The following is a 19,351-nucleotide window of genomic DNA, read 5'->3' on the forward strand; positions in this document are numbered from 1 at the left end:
TGATTGCTGGGGAGCTGTATATAGTGGTTGCTGGGGAGCTGTATATAGTGATTACTGGGGGAGCTGTATATAGTGATTGCTGGGGGCTGTATATAGTGATTGCTGGGGAGCTGTATACAGCGGTTGCTGGGGGAGCTGGATACAACGGTTGCTGGGGAGTGGTATGTTGCGATTGCTGTTCCTTGTCTGGACTACATCCGTTGGGGGCCCCCACCATATTTTGCGCCCAGGGGCCCCCACCAACCTTGATCCGGCCCTGCCTATAAAACACCTAAAGGGTGAACAAACTTCTTAAAAGTGCTTTATCATACGTTGAGGGGTGTAGTTTCCATAATGGGGTCATTAACAATTGTAGCTATTATTTAGGCCTCTCACAGTCAATTAAAAGTTCAGCAGGTCCATCTAAATATTAGTTTTGTTGATTTTCCCAAAAATTTTAAAAATGGCACCCAAATTCTGAGCCTCATAACATTCTAGTAAAATATGTGGAATCTTAAAAAACCATGGCAACATAAAGCAGACATTTAGGAAATGTAAGTTATGAATTTATTTGCATCTGCATCAAAAGTAGAGAATTCAGAACTTTTGAAAATAAAGAATTTTTCCAAATTTTTGTCAAATTTAGTTTTTTTCATAACTAAACACAAAAGATATCATCCAAATTTTTAAACTAATTTGAAGTACTATGTGTCACGAGAAAACAATCTCAAAATCCCCTGGATATCTCATAGTGTTCCAAAGCTATAACCACTTATAGTGACACGGGGTAGATTTGAAAAATGGGACCACGTCCTAAAGGCCAAAAGAGGCTGAGTCCCGTAGGGGTTAATCCACATCAAGCATGGGGTTTTTAAAAACACAAACAAACATTTGAAAAACACATGCTTTACCCCATTCGGACCGCCCTCTCGTCCTCTGACTTTCAACGTCAGCAGGCGCAGTTTTCTGCTGCTCCCATTTTAGCCATGGGAGCAGGACCCAGTCTCCAGGTGTTAGATACACTAGGGAGAAGGGATATGCGTATTCGTTGCTGTATAGTATTCGTCGCTATATAGTACTAAAGTACTATAAATTACAAAAGAAAGCCTTTTTTTCTACTTTTAACCCGAAATAAAAATGAAAAAAATGTTTAACCCCTTAAGGACGAAGGGTTTTTCGGCTCATTTCTCGCTCTCCAACTTCAAAAATCCATAACTTTTTCATTTTTACGTGTACAGAGCTGTGTGAGGGCTTATTTTGTGCGTAACAAATTTTACTTTCCCGTCATGTTATTTATTTTAACATGCCGTGTACTGCAAAGCTGAAAAAAAATTCCAAATGTGGAAAAATTAAAAAAAAAACGCGTCACGTTCTTGTGGGCTCAGTTTTTACGACTTTCACTCTTCGCTCCAAATAACATGCCTACTTTATTCTTTGGTTCGGTGCGATCGCGGTGATACCAAATTTATATAGGTTTTATTGTGTTTTAAGACATTTTCAAAAATTAAACGAATGTGTACAAAAAAGAAAAAAAAATTTTTGCCATCTTCTGACGCTAATAACTTTTTCATACTTTGGCGCAAGGAGATGGGTGAGGGGTCATTTTTTTTTAAATGAGGCGACGTTTTCATTGCTACCATTTTGAGGTCTGTGCGACATTTTGATCATTTTTTATTTCATTTTTTATGTTATGTAAAAAGGTGTAAAAGTCGCATTTCGGACATTTGGGCGCCATTTCCCACTTTGGAGGTCACCGCCGCCCGTAACCGTTTTTATATTTTGATAGATCGGGCATTTTGGGACGCAGCGATACCTAATATGTTTGTGACTTTTACTGTTTATTATGTTTTATATCCAGTCTAGGGAAAGGGGGGGGTGATTAGAATTTTTAATATTTTATTAATTTTTTTTATTTTTTAAACTTTTTTTTTCTTTTTTTTTTCACTATTTTTTAGACCATCTAGGGTACATTAACCCTAGATGGTCAGATCGCTGCTACCATATACTGCAATACTTCTGTATTGCAATATATGGCATTTTTGCAGCACATTCGTTACAATGAGCCACTGGCTCATTGTAATGATTCTGCAGATGCCAGATAGTCTCGGGTCAAACGAAGACCCGGGGCTACCATGGTAACCGATCGCCGCTGCCCGATGACGTTCGGGGGCGCGGCGATCGCAAAAAAGATGGCGGCTCCCGCGCGCCGCCGTCTTTTAAACGCCCTTACATAGAGCTACGGCGCAGAGCGTTAAGCGTTAAGGGGTTAAACTTGCAAATGAGCCGTCGGTGTTTTGCGTTAATTTAATGCAAAACACCGGCGGTTCGTTCCCGATCGCAGGCGTTTCCATAGAAACACCAATGCGATCGGGCTGCGGCCCGCCCTGGTGGGTGGGGCTTTGTCTGCGTTTGCGTTGCCTAAGTGAGTTATCAAAAGTACAGGAGGCATTTTATAAGCGGGGCCCACAGAAAAAGGGCATTATGAATGAGGGTCTACGGAAAAAGGGGGTTAAATCAGTGGGAACTATAATGGAGCATTATATGTTTGGGGGCTACAGGAAAATTCGACTGGTACGCATTAGGGGATATCAAAAGTGGGGTCCTTGAGGAACGGTCCTTGGAAGGTGGAATTATGGGGACATTTTATGAGGTGAAATGTTACAGGAGGAGGGTGTCATGTTATGTGGGGGCATATCAGGCGGATATTATACTGTGTGTGAATTTTATCTGGTGGGGTAAGAGACAGGGGGCAAAAGGTGTTCAGCATCCTGTGTCCCTCTTTCTCCATTACAAAATTTGGGTGTTATATTAATAAGGAGTGTGGTTTGTGAGTTAAGATCTGGATAGCGCTGAAGAAATGGAGAACCAACAGGCAATTTTAGAAGCAAATGTTTATATACAATGAGGTAGAGTGATGTGTTGTAAATCCCATTTTTCTAAGATTAATTATCCCTTTGCTAGCTTAGTAACGAGTGTGAATTTGCTTCTTGTATTTTTGTACCATGTGAATAATCTCTCAAATTTATTTCTTTTCCCAAAGGCAGAGAATCAGCCTATACTCTATACCAGGGGTAGGGAACCTATGGCTCGGGAGCCATATGTGGCTCTTTTTATGGCTGCATCTGGGTCTCAGACAAATCATTGATTAATAGCGATGGACAGTGTGTACATATAAGGCACACACGACGATGATCACTAGATGCAGGCAGGGATGTTACCGCTACCTGCATCCTTTGTGTGACCAAGGTACCATCGCTGCACCATTGCTTAAAGGGGTACTCCCATCTGGGCATTTACATTTAATTTAATTAATTTGCCATATGTAAACATTTCTTCAATTGGATGTTATTAAAAAAAAATGTTTTTATCTTCTGTGTGAAGATAATTTTATCATAAATGTAGCCATGTTGTCCCTTAGAAACGAGATAGCTTCCTCGGATACGACCACCTCACATTTTGGCAGAGGTGTCCAGACATGCGCTATTGAGTCCTGCCTGACCACTTGGATTCCACGATCATTACCACAGGACGGCTGTAGGACATACAATAACTCCCGGACATTTCATATACAAACATCCTTTGTGTCTTTGTGCAATACCTCCAGCAGAGGTGGCCGTATCCAAGGATATAGTTTTGTTTCTAAGGAACCATATGACTACATTTATGAGAAATTAACTTTTTTTTAATAACATCTAATTGAAGAAATGTTTATATATGGCAGATTAATGAAACAGAATGTGAATGCCCAGACAAGAATACCCCTTTAAGGTGAACGGTCCTGTGTCATAGAGTAGAGCAGCATCCATTCCTCTCTATGACCCAGGCACCAAAGCAACGATGACAGCAGTGCCTGGGTCACAGAGAAGAGCGCGGGAGTGATGAGAAGCCGTTGAAGGGAGAGCAGGTAGGTGAATATTCCCTTTTTTGTTTTGCTGTGACTACCTATCTACTGGGGGAAAGTATGTGCTGACACTATCTATCTACTGAGAGGCATGTGCTGTGACTACCTATCTACTGGGGCCTGGGGTCATGTGCTGGGGCTACCTATCTACTGGGGGCATGTGCTGTGACTACCTATCTACTGGAGCCTGGGGGCATGTGATGGGGCTACCTGTCTACTGGGAGGTATTTACTGTGGCTACCTATCTACTGGGGGCATGTGCTATGACTACCTATCTACTGGGTGCATGTGCTATGACTACCTATCTGCCTTGGGCATGTGCTGTGGTAACCTATCTACTGAGGGCATGTGCTGGGGCTACCTTTCTACTGGGGGCATGTGCTGGGACTACTTATCTGCTGGGGGGGGGGGGGGCATGTGCCGTGATTATCAATATATTGGGAGGCATGTGCTGTGGCAGCCTATCCACTTGGGGGCATGTGCTGGGGCTAGCTGTCTATTTGGGTGCATGTGCTGTGGCTACATATGTACTGGGGGGCATGTGCTGGGACTACCTATCTACTGGGGACATGTGCTGGGACTACCTATCTACTGGGGACATGTGCTGGGGCTGCCTATTTACTGGGGGCATGTGCTGTGGCTACCTATTACTGGGGCTCATGTGATGTTGTTACCTATCTACTAGGTGCATGTACTGGGGTTACCTATCCTCTGGAAGCATGTGCTGTGAATACCTATTTACTGGGGGCCATATACTGGGACTACATATCTACTAGAGGGGAAGTCCTGTTGCTACCTATCTACTGGGGGGCCATGTGCATATTGTATGGCTCTCACAGAATTATATTTTAAAATATGTGTGTTAACAGCTCTCTCAGCCAAAAAGGTTCCTGACCCCTGCTCTATACGCCTGAGGTTCCTGCAGTGCTATACTCTACCACTAGATGGCGGGCCATGACGCAATAACTCCACTGACGGCTACCCACTTGTGTTCCGCTGCGGCCATGATAACTGAGGGCAATGAGGCTGCACGTTATATATGAGACATGCCAGTCAGTCTGGAGAGCTCCCATGTAGTGTGCAGTAGCTGGTACTACACCTTTACAGGACAAAACTAAGGAGTCTTGATTTCAGAAGATGCTATATTGACCACCATGTACGGAGGCTGCACCTATTGTTTGCGCTGGTAACTAGGGAAGATTTGCCCTTATCAAACATGTCTGCCATCATGTCCTTGACATGTGTCTGGTAGCCATGCCTGGGAGTGCTCCCTGAGGTGTCCTGGACATGTATGCGGCTCGGCTCTGTGTGTACACCTTGTGCAGGTACCTACTTACCTCCTCAGTAATGTACTGTGCGCCTAGGGTCCATCACAGGTGCATGCTGGGACTTGTAGTTCTCTACACATTCTGTTCTTTTGTTTGTTGTTCTCTGTTCCTTCCACTGATATGTAATGGAAGCTGGTACTTGTAATTCTCTTTTCCTTTTATTCATTTGTAGTGAATGCTGGGACTTGTAGTTCTCTTCCTTTTGTCCATGTGTAATGTTGTCTGACCCTTGTAGCTCTCTATTCCTCTTATTGGTATTGAGTGCATGCTGGCACTTGTAGTTCTCTATTCTTTTTGATATGCAGTGCATGCTGGCACTTGTAGTTCTCAATTCTTTTTATTGGTATTTAGTACATGCTGGGACTTATAGCTCTCTATTCCTTCCATTGATATATAGTGAATGCTGACAATTGTAGTTCTCTAGTCCTTTTTATTGATATGTAGTGCATGCTGGGACTTGTAGTTCTCTATTCCTTCCATTGATGCATATAGTGGATGCTGGCACTTTTAGTTCTCTATTCTTTTTTTTGGTATTCAGTCCTTGCTGAGACTTGTAGTTCTCTATGTCTTCCAATGATATGTAGTGGATGCTGGGACTTGTAGTTTTCTATTTTTTTTTTTTTTTTTATTTTAGTTATTTGTGGATGCTGACACTTGTAGTTCTCTATTCCTTCTATTGATATGCAGTGAATGCTGGGACTTCTAGTTCCATTTAACATGTATATCCTGTTGCTTTCTGCTGGGACTTGTAGCTCTGACAACTAGGTATTCAGTGACGACATCTTATTATAGTCTTACCAGATGGATATTTATGCATTGAGACCGCTGAGATATTTTGGAGCTTCTAGTTTTCTATAATGTGTCCCTTTAGTGTCAAAAAATAGACTACTTCAGGTCTGGGTGCTATAAACATGGCTTGTATACATGGTGTTATTTGTATACATGAGCTGGATTCATTATATGTGTGCAGCTATCTGTAGCAATTAAATATTGTGCTCTTTAACTATTGGTTTTCACATGGGTTAAAACAATATGGGATACGATTTTAACAACTTTGCATTTACTGTATATATGGATTTGACACTTATTGTTTTTTCCTGCTTACCAATCGGAGGGAAAGACACTTCACCGCGGTAGCCAGTTTTATATACAACCAGGGAGCTGTGGGAAGCCGGCAATCAAAGGATTTTTTATGCTTTATTTTATCAATAAAGTGTTTTTTAAGCCGTCAAAAATGACATATTAGGTTTTTTTGCTTTTTTTTCTACATGTTCATTTTTTTATGCAACTTTTGAATTCAAAGCATTTATCGAGAACACACAGACACACACACACACACACACACACACACACACACACACACACACACACACACACACACCTACCTCTTTAATATATCTGGCGGTTGTACATTTATAACCTGTACCACTCTGTACCCACACATGGTCCTATACATACCCCTCCAAATCCATTTGGTGTGATTCATGGCCTGAGCACAGTTGTATGTTTTAGCCTAACCATTATTTGACATTTGCTGACACCAAGTGGTTAAACTGGCTACACCACAGAGGAGGAATTCATTTTACAACATACAGTGAAATGTAAAACTTCTAAAGATTATTGTAAACTCATCAAGAATGACCCGTTGAGGCATTTTTTTTTTAACACAAATTTTGTCGTCGGTTTTCTCATTGACTTGGGTTTCTATGTTGTGTAATGGATTCATTCCCACTGACACTGCGTGGCTCTAATCTCAGGTCCTGTCCTATTTTTAGATGTTTTTGTGTTTAGTGTCTTCCCATTGAAGTCTATGCGTCTTTCATGTTTATGCTCCATGCACACGTCTGTAGATGGTGCTCGTGAGCTAACCGCAAAGACTGCAGATCTCTCACAGCGCCATAGACAGCTGGGTGGCCACACCGCAAAAGATAGGGCAGCTCCTATTCCTGCCCGACTTTGCAGCACTCACCCCCTCCTTCTTCAGCCGACTTGCGGCTCAGATCACACGTGGATGTGTGCATGGAGCCTTACACGGTTTAAATAGGTGCAAGCAGCCAATTACCTAATTTAAGTTGTTTTTGGCAAATCCGCTAAAATAGATGACGCAACGATGACATGGGGATGATTTTTGCGGACAAAGAATGAACCAAACTGACAATACACAATGTAATAACGGACTTAGAAACCCTAGTTTGCGGACCTTGGGTGAAAGATTTAATTTTTTTCTCATAGAGACGCACCCAAAGCTTAGGTAGGAAATAATATTTCATGGTCTGTGCAAACCTTCCCACTGCATGGAGACAAACATATCTATGGCACCAGAGCATAAATTGTAGGGACACACACACACCATACATAGAAATGAAAAAGTTGAAAAGATGGTCATGAAACATATCACAGAAGATTGAATTCTCTCAATCAGATCTACCACATCCTTTGTGCTTTAACAGTTATAAACACAGAAAGAGTCAACAACAACCTGGAACATTCCCTGTGATGCACAGTCACATGACGTATTCTCTGTGGTGTTGAGCACAGAGCCGAAGAGCTGAATCTCTGTGTTGACGATAACATTCTTTGTTCATATTGCAGATCTATTACAATAAAGCAAAATCCGAATTCTGTGTGATCAGAATATTTCACATTTTTTGTTTGTTTTTATTATTTGCTTTGCTTGGTATACTTTATTTTCTATTTTTTTAACCATAGGGTACAGAGTAGAAGATTTCTGTTTAAAATGACAATGGGCTCCGAACTCCCCAGGTCCATGAGAATGGCTTCTAATATGGTGGCCAATAAAAATCTTCTGCGATGGGACCTGTCACCAGAAGATATTCACACCCGGACAGAAGAACTGATTACCAGGACTAAGAGCGTGTATGATGCTGTAGCTGCTCTGGAGGTAGAGAAGGTCTCCTATGACAACACTGTCAAAGTTTTAGCCGACCTGGAGCTTGAGTATTCAGGTAATGTTTGCTGCAGTACACGTCATGCTGATTTTTTTGCAAGGACACAACATGAAGAACAGCCGATCTGTACAAGTTGCTGCGGATTTTTTGCTTGAAATACTTGACTTAACTAAAGTGTAGATTATTTTCACTTAATAATAATAATTCCGTTATTTATATGGTGCACACAGATTACGCAGCGCTGCACAAAGCTTGTCAAATTGGTCCCTGTCCCCATGGGGCTCACAATCTAAACAACCTCACAGTATGTTTTAGAGTGTGGGAGGAAATCAGAGGAAACGCACGCAAACACAGGGAGAACATATAAACTGTTTGCAGATGTTGACCTGGGTGGGATTCAAAACCAGGACCCCAGCGCTGCAAGGCAAAGTGCTACCCACTCAGCCACCGTGCCGCCCTTAAAGGGGTTTTACATGAAAGCCAATTGGTGGCTTCCTCAGAGCTTGGGATGTTAATTCCTCTTATGTCACAAATAGCGTCCAATACTTGGAGGGGGACACTGACTGAAATGGGTGACCAGTTGTGACCTCTGACACTTCCAACCAGGCAGCCAATGCTGAAGACTAAAACTGAGGCAGGGACTGGGAGAAAGGTAAGTACGCTAGGCCCCAATATTTGTTTTCTGTATTCCTGGAAACCCTTTGTAAGAAAATAGGTTTTTTTTTTCTGGTTCTTCAAGATTGTTTGGGTTAAAATATGATTGGAGCTCAGTTGTGGCCAGCTGTTAGTTGGCGACAGGGAGATTCTTAAAGCAACACACTGGGGCGAAATATATTAGAAGTGTCTGAGGTAAAACTGTTCTTGTTCCCGATGGAAACCAATCAGAGCTCAGCTTAAATTTTGTAAACGGCTGTGGGAAAATGAAAGCTAAGCTCTGATTGGTTGCCATGAGCAACTAAAATAGTCCTGCTCTCAGACAATTCTGATAAATCTCTGCCACTCTCTCTATAATATCCACTGCTTCATATAACAAAGCTCCATACTTTCTAGTAGCAGGATTGTCTCTTATTATAGCTCAGTTAAATTGACAGCAATGATTCACAGAAACTGTAGCAAAACACAAGCACTACTAAAAGTATGAATCTGTTCTAAACCTTAAAGGGGTGTGCCCACTTCAGAAAATGAATGTAATTTTTTGTATGATTAAAAATAATTCAGTTTTCCAATATACTTTCTGTATCAATTCCTCACAGGGTTTCTAGATCTCTGCTTGCTGTCATTCTATAGAAAGCTTCATTGCTTACTCCACTGGATAGAAATCGGGCCATGGTCACACAGGTGCACAGCTCATTAGAGCCGTGTGCTATAACGAGCCGTGCACCTGTGTGACCATGGTCAGATTTCTGTCCACTGGAAGTAAACAGTGAAGCTTTCAATAGAAGGACAGCAAGCAGAGATGCATGAAACTGTGAGGAATTGATACAGAAAGTATATTAAGCAAATTTGCATAACTTTTCAATAGGCAAACAATATACTTTACTTGCTGAAATGGGAATACCCCTTTTAAGGGGGGTCGACCAATTATAGCATACTCATAAGCACTGTCTCGATAAAGAGTCACCAAGGTTGTATCTGTCACCTGGAAGCACTTACCAACCATCAATGTAAAACTAGCAAAAACAACAAGATGAGGAAGTCTGCAAAACGTAACTTTTCCTAATATATGTAAGCTTTTTTGATAAATTAGTAAAAGTTAAGTTTTACGGATTTCCCCATCTTGCTTTTCTGCCAATCATAGCATATTTTGGCATACAAGGTAAGGCCCCTTACAAACTAAAATCAGAGTGAGCAATATTTGGCTGCACAATTTGCAACTGGATCTTGGTCCCCATAGATAATGCCTATGGCACCCAGTACCGGTGCACTGAGCACACACTGTGTCACCGCACTGTGACCAAACATGGAAAAATATAGGACGTATCTTTCAATAGAGAGGGGAGGGGTGAGCGCTTCTCTGTGCTGTAAACGGATGTATGCTCATCCAGGCATATGTCCATGTGTAAGGGGACTAAGTATAAGATCCTATTAATTTGAATAAAAAATGATCAAAAGGCTGCAGAGTTTTCCAAAATGGGGTGCGTGAAAACTCCAGCTCTAGCACAAAAAACTGACACCTTACCCAGCTCTGTGCAGCAAAGTATACCAAAGTTACAGGTGTTCGAATACACCGATATGGAGTCTTTCTTTTTTTTTAAATTTTTTTATTGGTATGAAAACTTTGATGACCTATACTAGGGAAAGATTAATTAGTTAATGTCATGAAACAGCATAAAAGGTCTAAATTTGATGGATGAACCTGTTAGGGTGATAAATGTGACTTTTCTTTTCCGCTCATGGGCTCCCTCCCACTAACCATAACATTCATCATGGTGTCTCCACAGTGGAGCGAAGCATCTTAGACTTTCCGCAGCATGTGTCCCCCAGCAGAGAAGTGCGGATGGCCAGCACACAGGCGGATAAAAAGCTGTCCGAGTTTGACGTGGAGATGAATATGCGGGAAGATATATTTAGAAGGATTCTCCATTTTCACGTGAGTATAATTTCGGCAGCTTAAAATTTCCAGAATTTACATTAGCATTTTGATATTTTAATTAAAATGCACATTTTTATATAATTTATGTGGCATTCTGTCTAAACCGAATCTTTGTGGCACACCCCATAATCTATGTTATCAACCAGTCACCATGTCCGGAAATATTCTAATATTTTTCTTTTTTTGAAGTTTGTTTAGCACTGTTCTGCTGTTATTCCTCTTGGAAATGTATGATTAACTTGGCGATGAAGCTTGTCCACTCATCAGATGAGTGATGGCAGAGGAAGGAAACATTCCTTCCTTAAGGAAATCACACATTTATTAGCAATTATTTTCTAAACTAAGTTGTAGGTCCTGCAAAGCTTAATTTAGAGGTTGGCCAGACACATTATGACAAATACTATGCAAGTCACAAGAAAAGAAAATGGGCCATAAATACGCCTCCATATTATGTGAAAAATTACCGTTTTTATTAGTATATAAAAACAACAATCCATATATAAATCCTTATCCTATGCAATGTATATTTGGGCAGCTAGGGTGTTGGTTAGGGTGTAATTACTAAATTCACCCTATTGGTTTTTGTATTGTGTATATGTATATACTTTTAGGCGCTTTTAACCGAATTCTAGTTTATGCCTGTAGATATGTATTGTTGTTTTTGAATACTAATAAAAACGGAAATTTTTCACAGAATATGGAGGCGTATTTATGACACATTGGAGCTCATTTACTAAGGGTTGTTCTGCTCACCTTCGTCTGACTGCACTTTTTTCGGGATTTACACAGCTTGGGCAGGTATTTAACAGGGGTTTGCGATGGGATTGTGGAGCAGCTGTGCTGGCTTTCATGCGACACAGTTTGGGGGGCGTGCCATCGGGCGATCCTACTGATTCGGACTGAACGTGGGATTTAACTTTCAAATGAAACTTTGCATTATTGTCTGACAATGCACACTGGGAATGTAAGTAAATGTGCCCCATTGTCTTTTCTTGTGACTTGCAATTTATTTTCTAAAATTATACCATCTAGCAGAAAATAACAACACCCTATCCCCAGAAAATAGGTATAATTACATGTAGTGGATTATACTTCTAGGTAAAGAAGTCACAATTAGAACACCAGGCTTACAATGGATTAGATATACCATCAACAAGCAATACAGGAATGAAAGTGAACCTGTTTGGGTACATGCACATTGTCCAGATCAAATCTCATAGACCTAATTGCAGATTTCGATGCAGATTTGGAACTTAGTTCAACCCTCAGGAAAAATCTACAGTAGAAGATTCTAAGAGCAGGTGTGTGACTTAGAGGCAGGGGGTACAGAGGGTCCAGGTAGGCCCATAAGGTGTCACTTTCCAATGTGAGAAAACTAGTACTATTAAACCATACAGTATAGTCAGGTCCTGGCACTGGTTTTGCACTGGGGCCATCAGCTTCTATTTACACCACTGTCTAAAAGTCCCAAAAACCCATGACAAGTTCCCTTTAAGATTGGTTTCACAATCTGAGTGCAGATCAGAGTTTTTTTTCCTTTTCAAAGACACAAACTGTTTTCTTGCACATTTCTACTAAACCATGCATAGATCAGAGCAGAACCTTATGTGTTCAGGTACGTAATGTACATTAGGCTACATTTGCATCACCAATTTTACCCTCCGTCATTTGGATGTGTCAGGTAGATTCCCGACGTTTCTTTACAATGGGGGCTAGGGCTAGGACATAGCACACATGCTCATACAGCGGGATTGTTGTCCAATGCCACCCCCTCTCCTCTGAAAATGGGAGAAGAACTGAACATTATCAGCAGCCAGTTCAGGGGGTTTCCCCATTGACAGTTACAACAGGAGGAAAAACGGTATATTGATTTTTTTTTTTCTCATGCTTTATCTAATAGAAATTCACCCTGTGACGCGTTTCAAACTTCAAAAATTGTTCCTTTCTTAGTCCTACCATGGCAAATACATGAGAAAAGGAAGCCTAAATACAAATAGCAGTGTGACGTGGTGGCTAATGGTGGAAATTGCACACTGAATGTGTACATCTCTGTTTACCAAAAATAAGTCACCGATTTTATTTTTCTTTTATTTCACTGGCTGTAAATGAATCCAACAACTTTGGTCAACGGGCCAATAAATGAACTTGAAATGAATAAATATTTCTTTGAGGTATATATTTAATCAGAAATGGTGGTATGTCGGTCCTTTTACCTCAAAGTCGCACATCTATATCTCTCAGCAGATAACAGTAAGGCTGCATGCACACGAACGTAGACTGTAATGGCCACACAGAGTGATTTGGTACCGAACACGGCATGTCCTATCTTTCCCCGTGTAATGGCCCGTACACCGTGGATTTCTATGGGGAGGGGAGGGATCACCCCTCCTCCTCTCCATGGTGCCGTACGTATGCCTGTCCGGCTACGGCCTAGCAGCCATATGTTCATGTGCGTGCGGCCTAAAGGAAATTATCGCCCTGATTTCTATAGCAATGTTGACTGAAACCTTTATACTTTACTAATCATTGAGAATAAGTTGACTTTACTTCAGTGTTGCCTGACTTTTACCTCATAAATGGCCTTCACCTCATCTTGGCTCCTTCCCTCGCCACCTCTCTTTTTTTTTTTTTTTTTTAACAAAGATAATTTCATCTCTTTCATCTCTTCTTATTATCCTCCCCAACTTTTACCTCGGGGTCACTGTATTTCCCTTCTCTTCCTCACCATCTCTCTCAGATTTCTCTCTTTTTCTTCAATCATTTCAGATTATAAAAAGCAATACTTTGAAAATATTCAACAATCCAGCCCCTTGCACCCAACATATCACCTTTTATGTAGTGATTTCTATGTTTTTTTTTTCTTTTTAATACATTTTTTGGAGATTTTAACTCTCTCTTGTTTTCTCACCAACACCCTATCTGTTAGGCTGACACAAAAAGCATTCTCCAGCCTGCCACTATAGTCTATGTATATGTCCAGTGTATATGCCAGGAGCTATCATCGGGTGCATGGTTTTGGCTCTCTTCCCATCATTCACTATGTGTATATTGTAGAAGACACAAGATCTAGAAGAGCTGCAGCCAGAGGTCAGACGATACTTGGAGAAGTCTGTTCAGCTTGGAAGACGCAATGGACTCCATCTCCCCCCAGAAGTACAGAGTGTGAGTATTCCCGGTTGTTATATTACTGTAAAACACTACATTTTTCATACAGTGGGCATATTTACATGAGGGGTTTTGATTCTCTTTTTGCATGGAATAAAGTTGTCAGCATTTTGTCATTTTTTTCAGATGCACTCTTATAAAGACATGCTCATACAATCAAAGCATGTTGTGTAGTTATGATTTCTACTGCATCATCCCATATAACTGAATTAAAGTTATACCAATTTGACCCGTATCCCATAGAGGACCCTGTTATGGGATCTGTATGAATAAGACCCTATAGTTACTTTTAAAAGACAGTTTGTATAGCGCTGCGTAATCTGTGTGCGCTATATAAATAAAGAATTGTTATTATTATTAGTATATGCAAAAATACTGCAGACACCCTAATAGGGCTTCTGAGACCATAAACCGGATGTCATTTACAGTGGATGATATTATACTTTTTACTAAAGTATCTTGTATCACCCAGGAAATAAAAAGTATGAAAAAAAAAATCAGCGAACTAAGTATCGACTTTAATAAGAATCTCACAGAGGACAACACATGTCTTGTCTTCACGAAAGAAGAACTTGGTAAGTCTTTGCTTCTTCAATAGTCTTTAATCTAGTCTTTAATTGATTTTCTATGCATTAATGTGTTGACCTTTGTATAAAATGCTATAATTGACATTTTGGGAACTCTGGTCTCTCTTGTGTATTTTTAACAGAGGGTCTTCCTACTGACTTCATTGAAAGCCTCGAAAAAACCGAAGACAACAATTTTAAAGTAACTCTCCAGTATCCACATTATTTCCCTATTGTTAAGAAGTGTTCTGTTCCTGAAACTAGGAGGAAACTGGAAGCCGCTTTCAACAGTAGGTGTATGGATGTGAGTATCTACAATCTACACTATGTGATACCATTGACTTACTCATAGTACCTAAAGTAGTGTCATGTCACTATAGACTGTACTACAAGTACATGAGGTTGTCCTGTAAAATCAAATTTTAAGTAAAGGTTCTCAAATACTTCTTTGTTTTAAATAAACTCTACTATGCCTTCATGTGGACTGGTACCAGGTCCTGATAATCCACTTGTTTTGTTATAATTGTCATTTGGATCATATCACTGGAGCCACTGATCCTGATGCATGTCAGGAATGTGCCATTTTTCTACTGGTCACCATTAAAACTACTAGATAGCTCCAGTTGCAACATGCCCAAAAAGTCAGGTCATTGCAAAATAGTAGAACAGTATCTTAAAGGGAACCTTCAAGCTATACTAACCAGCACTAACTAAACATATGTTTGAATCCTGCTATTATACAGCAGTACAATTATCCCAATATTGTTCCTCCCATGCCCATAAAGTTCCACGGTCAGTTCGTAAAAATGACTCAACGTCTATGCAAATGACCCCATGTGAGTCCGATCATTGACTTTCCTTTGAGCTGAGTCCAGCATATTTAAGTTCTTCCAGCACTGCCGCACATCCAGCTTCCTGATTGACAAGGGGCATGCTTTCGCACACAGCCAGCATCTCTCTCATCCCTGAGGGATGGTGGAATAACATAAGTGAGCTAAGTCACTGGGCTGAAGGAAAAGTACACCTCTTGTCAATCGGGAAGCTGGAGGGGTATCTGAGCTGTAAGAACATGAATATGCATAGATGGTGAGTCAACTTTATGAACGGAAAGTGAAACTTTACAGGCATGAGGAGGAACAATGTAGGGATAGTTGTACTGCTATATAATAGCGGTTTTCAAAGATTTATTAAGTTATATGTTAAGTTAGTTTTGATTAGTATAACTGACAGGTTCCCTTTAACTGGTACTGGGCCACCAATATTGGTGGATTTATTTTACTAAACTTAGTACTTAACTTCATTTAAGCATCTTTATAAAGGACTTGGACAACCTATTAAGGATTTACTTGCTTTGTGCCATAGCACAGGATGTGATGTAGTCTACAGGCAATGTGCATGTCCACCTAATGAGCTGAATACTGGCAGACGCACATGCTCAGTCACCACCTGCACAGCCAGTGAATGGTTGCTGAGCTTCACTCTATTTTTTTTAGGAGAACACCAAAATACTTGAAGAACTGATTAGAATTCGGGCAAAACTGGCAGAACTTCTGGGATACCAAACACATGCAGATTTTGTACTTGAACTCAACACAGCTAAGAACACAAGCAATGTCTCTACCTTTCTTGGTAAGTGGGAATTTGAAGGGACTTGTCAACGGCACTCTGACTTGTACCTACTCTGATCAATAGAGTGAACCTAGAACGTTAGCTGCAGTACCCGCTACAGCCATCCATATGGATGATATGCTCTGACTAGAGAAAAGTGAAGCAACGTATTGCTCATCAGGAAGTAAAGTGGTGTCCTAGATGTCATATATCTACCAATAAAACACTGATGATATCTCACACACTAGGGTGTCCTCTCCTGTCTTAATTAATGTCTTGAAGTCCAGGTACATCATCACATGTCTGGGTGGCAGCTCCTAATGGAAGTATATGATGATGTACTTGTCCATTGGGACATTCGATAAGCCTGAAGGGGACATTATAGGGTGTCTCTTCCCCACCTTCTTGGGTCATTTATATTCTGCTGAATCTCCCAGAATAATGAAGATGTATTTTCATCCAGGCATTAAAAACATGACGTTTTGATTCCTCACAAATCTTTATCGAGCTTGCTCGATTTGTGAGGAATCAAAACGTGTTTTTAATGCCTGTATGAAAATAAAGACTTCTGGAATTTAATCTCATGGCTGCTGTGGCCGTTTATAGTGTTTGACTTTGGGTTCGAGCACCTGAACCCTCAACTGCGAGCACCGACCTCACAAACTACCTTATAGGACTTGGATTGCTGTCTTACTACTCCTTTGTACCAGAATATAGAAGCCCATCATTGTGATCCAGACACTGTTTTGCATAACAGGTTGGTGACAGCTTGTGGGCTTAAATCCTCATTATAGGTTCCCTTTTGACCTCCAGTTCTTATGTATCTTTTGTATACAGACTTGGAAGGTTTTCAGATACACTGCTCGCTACATGAGAAGAAAGAGGCAAAATATAGGCACAGAGAAGCTGCTTCAATTGAGTGTATTACAAGGTTTACTATTATCAGCTTCTGTATCAGTATATTAAATAAATATATATTTAAACTTTAAACCAACACATTTACAATGCTATAGGGTTCAACCTCAAACATTATTTAAAAAAAAACTAAAAACATAATATTATATACCATATATACTTGGGTATAAGCAGAGTTTTTCTGGACATTTCATTAATGGGGAGGCTGCTGCAAGATATTTTTGCATTAATAGGGACACTACTGTGAATATTTTATTAATGGGGGTCTGCTGATTCACATTTCATTGATGGGGGGGGGGGGCGCTGCTGGGCATTTGATTAAAGAGCAGTGGCTATGTTTCCCACCCTTGGCTTATAGATGAGTCAATAAGTTTTCCCAGTTTTTTTTTTTTTTTTTTTGTAGAATTGGGTGCCAAGTCAATATTATCTGTATGTTTCTTTATAGATAATCTGAAGACCAAAGTAAAGCCTTTAGGTGAAGAAGAAAAGTTGCTTATTTTGAAAATGAAAAGTAAGGAAAGTGAAGAGAGAGTAATGGCATTTGATGGGAAAATCAATGCTTGGGACCTGCACTACTACCTCACTCGCATTGTAGAGACCAAGTATTCAGTGGATCAGGAGAAGCTACAAGAGTATTTCCCTATGGAGACAGTCACAAAAAATCTACTGTGCATCTACCAGGAGCTGCTCGGTCTTAGGTTTGAACGTGTGGAAAATCCTCATGTGTGGCATGAAAGTGTGTCCCTCTATGCTGTGTATGACAGCGCTACAGGAGACCTTCTGGGACAATTCTACCTGGATCTGTACCCAAGGTACACTTTATACAAGTCCTGTCAAAGACTACATGACAACTTGTGGATAAAATAAAATGTAAATTTAAGAATATTTATTTAAAGGATATCGACCACCAGGATCAGGGATTGTAAACCAAGCATACTGAGATATTGGCGTGTGCCCCCTCTGGCAGGATCCGCTCTTCTGTAAGCTTTCTATGCCCTTGTTTTTAAGAATCATAAGCTTTAAAAGTTATGCAAATGAGCCCGAGGGGCTCCAAGCTCTATTCACATCTATGGAGCCTGGAGCCCCTCAGGACCATTTTCATAATTTTAAAAGCTTTTTTTTTTTTTAAACCAAGATGTAAGACACTAAAAGAAGAGCGAATCCTGCTAGAAGGGGCACACACCAACATGTAAGTGTACTTTGTTTACAATCCTTGATCCTGGTGGTAGATTTCCTTTAAAAGGCTTTTCAGGCTAAAAATATTGAGAACATATCCAACCCTTTAACCACTTAACAATGCGTAAGTCTGGTGCAGTGATCTTAAGCCTACATAAGTTTCACCATCTTTGCCCCCCTTGAGCCATCATCAGGGGGCTGTCATTGGCTGCTCTTTCCTTTCCCGTCATTTAAAATTCCTTATTGCACTCCGATGGAGACAGGGCGTGATAGGGAACCAGGAAAATGACAATATACCGCAATGCAGTAGTATTGCAATATAATTTATATGGGTTTGACCGTCGCACATTAACAGGGGTAATCCATGGGAAACACCATCTTGAGCTGTCATAGAGGGCAACAATTTGGTGCCATGACAGTGGGGATCCTCTCTTAGCTGTCATGTTCTGGTTCTGTAAACTGAAAAAAATTAAATAAATAACGGAAAATGGCACTGGCATTTAGGGGTTATAACTTTTAACCAAACTCAGATCTTCTAGATCAGTGAGGGCGAACCTTTAATAGTCCAGATGCCAAAACTGCAACCCCAAACCTGCTTATTTATTGCAAAATGCAAATGCCGCAATTCAAGCAGTAACTTTTTCCATTCTTCTTAAGGTCCCTAGGACCTCAATATCACTGACAGCAAAAGGGGAAATTTAAATTGCTATTGGAGCTTCTCTTGGGAGCCCCTTAAGTGAGGATTCTCATGGGGCCCAGAGCAGGAGGTCCAATGATAATCTGACCCTCTTCACAACTTCTCTCTCTTCCTGCAGTCTTGGGTAGACCAGGATGCCCCCACAGTTCACTAGAACGGGGGTCCACTTAGATGGTCGGAGCAGCCGTCGTGCATGGCCGGGCTGCCCCGGTCAACTCTATGGCATACTCTGCAATCTTTCAGCTTCATAAAGATGTGAGACCGACTGCTCCGGCCATCTCGGTGGTTCAACGAGTGTACATCGGACCCCCCATTCTTGTGATCCGTGGGGTTTCATCACAAAGGCCTTTAATGTCTGTCTCCTTAACTCTATTCTGAGGCAACTCAGAGTGCCACCTCCGGCACCCGTGCCATAGGCTCGCCACCACTGTTCTAGATAATAACTCTACCTGTATGCTGAGGGTCCTGTGATTTTTTTTTTTTTTTTTTTTAATTTTTCATTTTGTTTTGTGGA

The 19,351-nt window shown here is 40.8% G+C and overlaps 1 protein-coding gene across 5 annotated transcripts in view; it reads left to right on the forward strand.

Annotated features, from left to right (window-relative positions):
- The window catches only part of NLN (neurolysin), a 97,230-nt gene that overhangs the window by 56,285 nt on the left and 21,594 nt on the right, over positions 1-19,351 (forward strand). For 2 of the 5 annotated variants that reach the window (XM_072137312.1, XM_072137319.1), the window contains exons 2-8: positions 7,918-8,174; positions 10,559-10,707; positions 13,765-13,872; positions 14,348-14,450; positions 14,585-14,745; positions 15,935-16,070; positions 17,410-17,776. In XM_072137312.1, the coding sequence (XP_071993413.1) occupies positions 7,918-8,174; positions 10,559-10,707; positions 13,765-13,872; positions 14,348-14,450; positions 14,585-14,745; positions 15,935-16,070; positions 17,410-17,776 (1,281 nt within the window). The other 3 variants (XM_072137336.1, XM_072137328.1, XM_072137302.1) reach the window with 3 other exon arrangements.

The sequence above is a fragment of the Engystomops pustulosus genome, chromosome 1 (assembly GCF_040894005.1).
Source record: "Engystomops pustulosus chromosome 1, aEngPut4.maternal, whole genome shotgun sequence".
Classification (NCBI taxonomy): domain Eukaryota; kingdom Metazoa; phylum Chordata; class Amphibia; order Anura; family Leptodactylidae; genus Engystomops; species Engystomops pustulosus.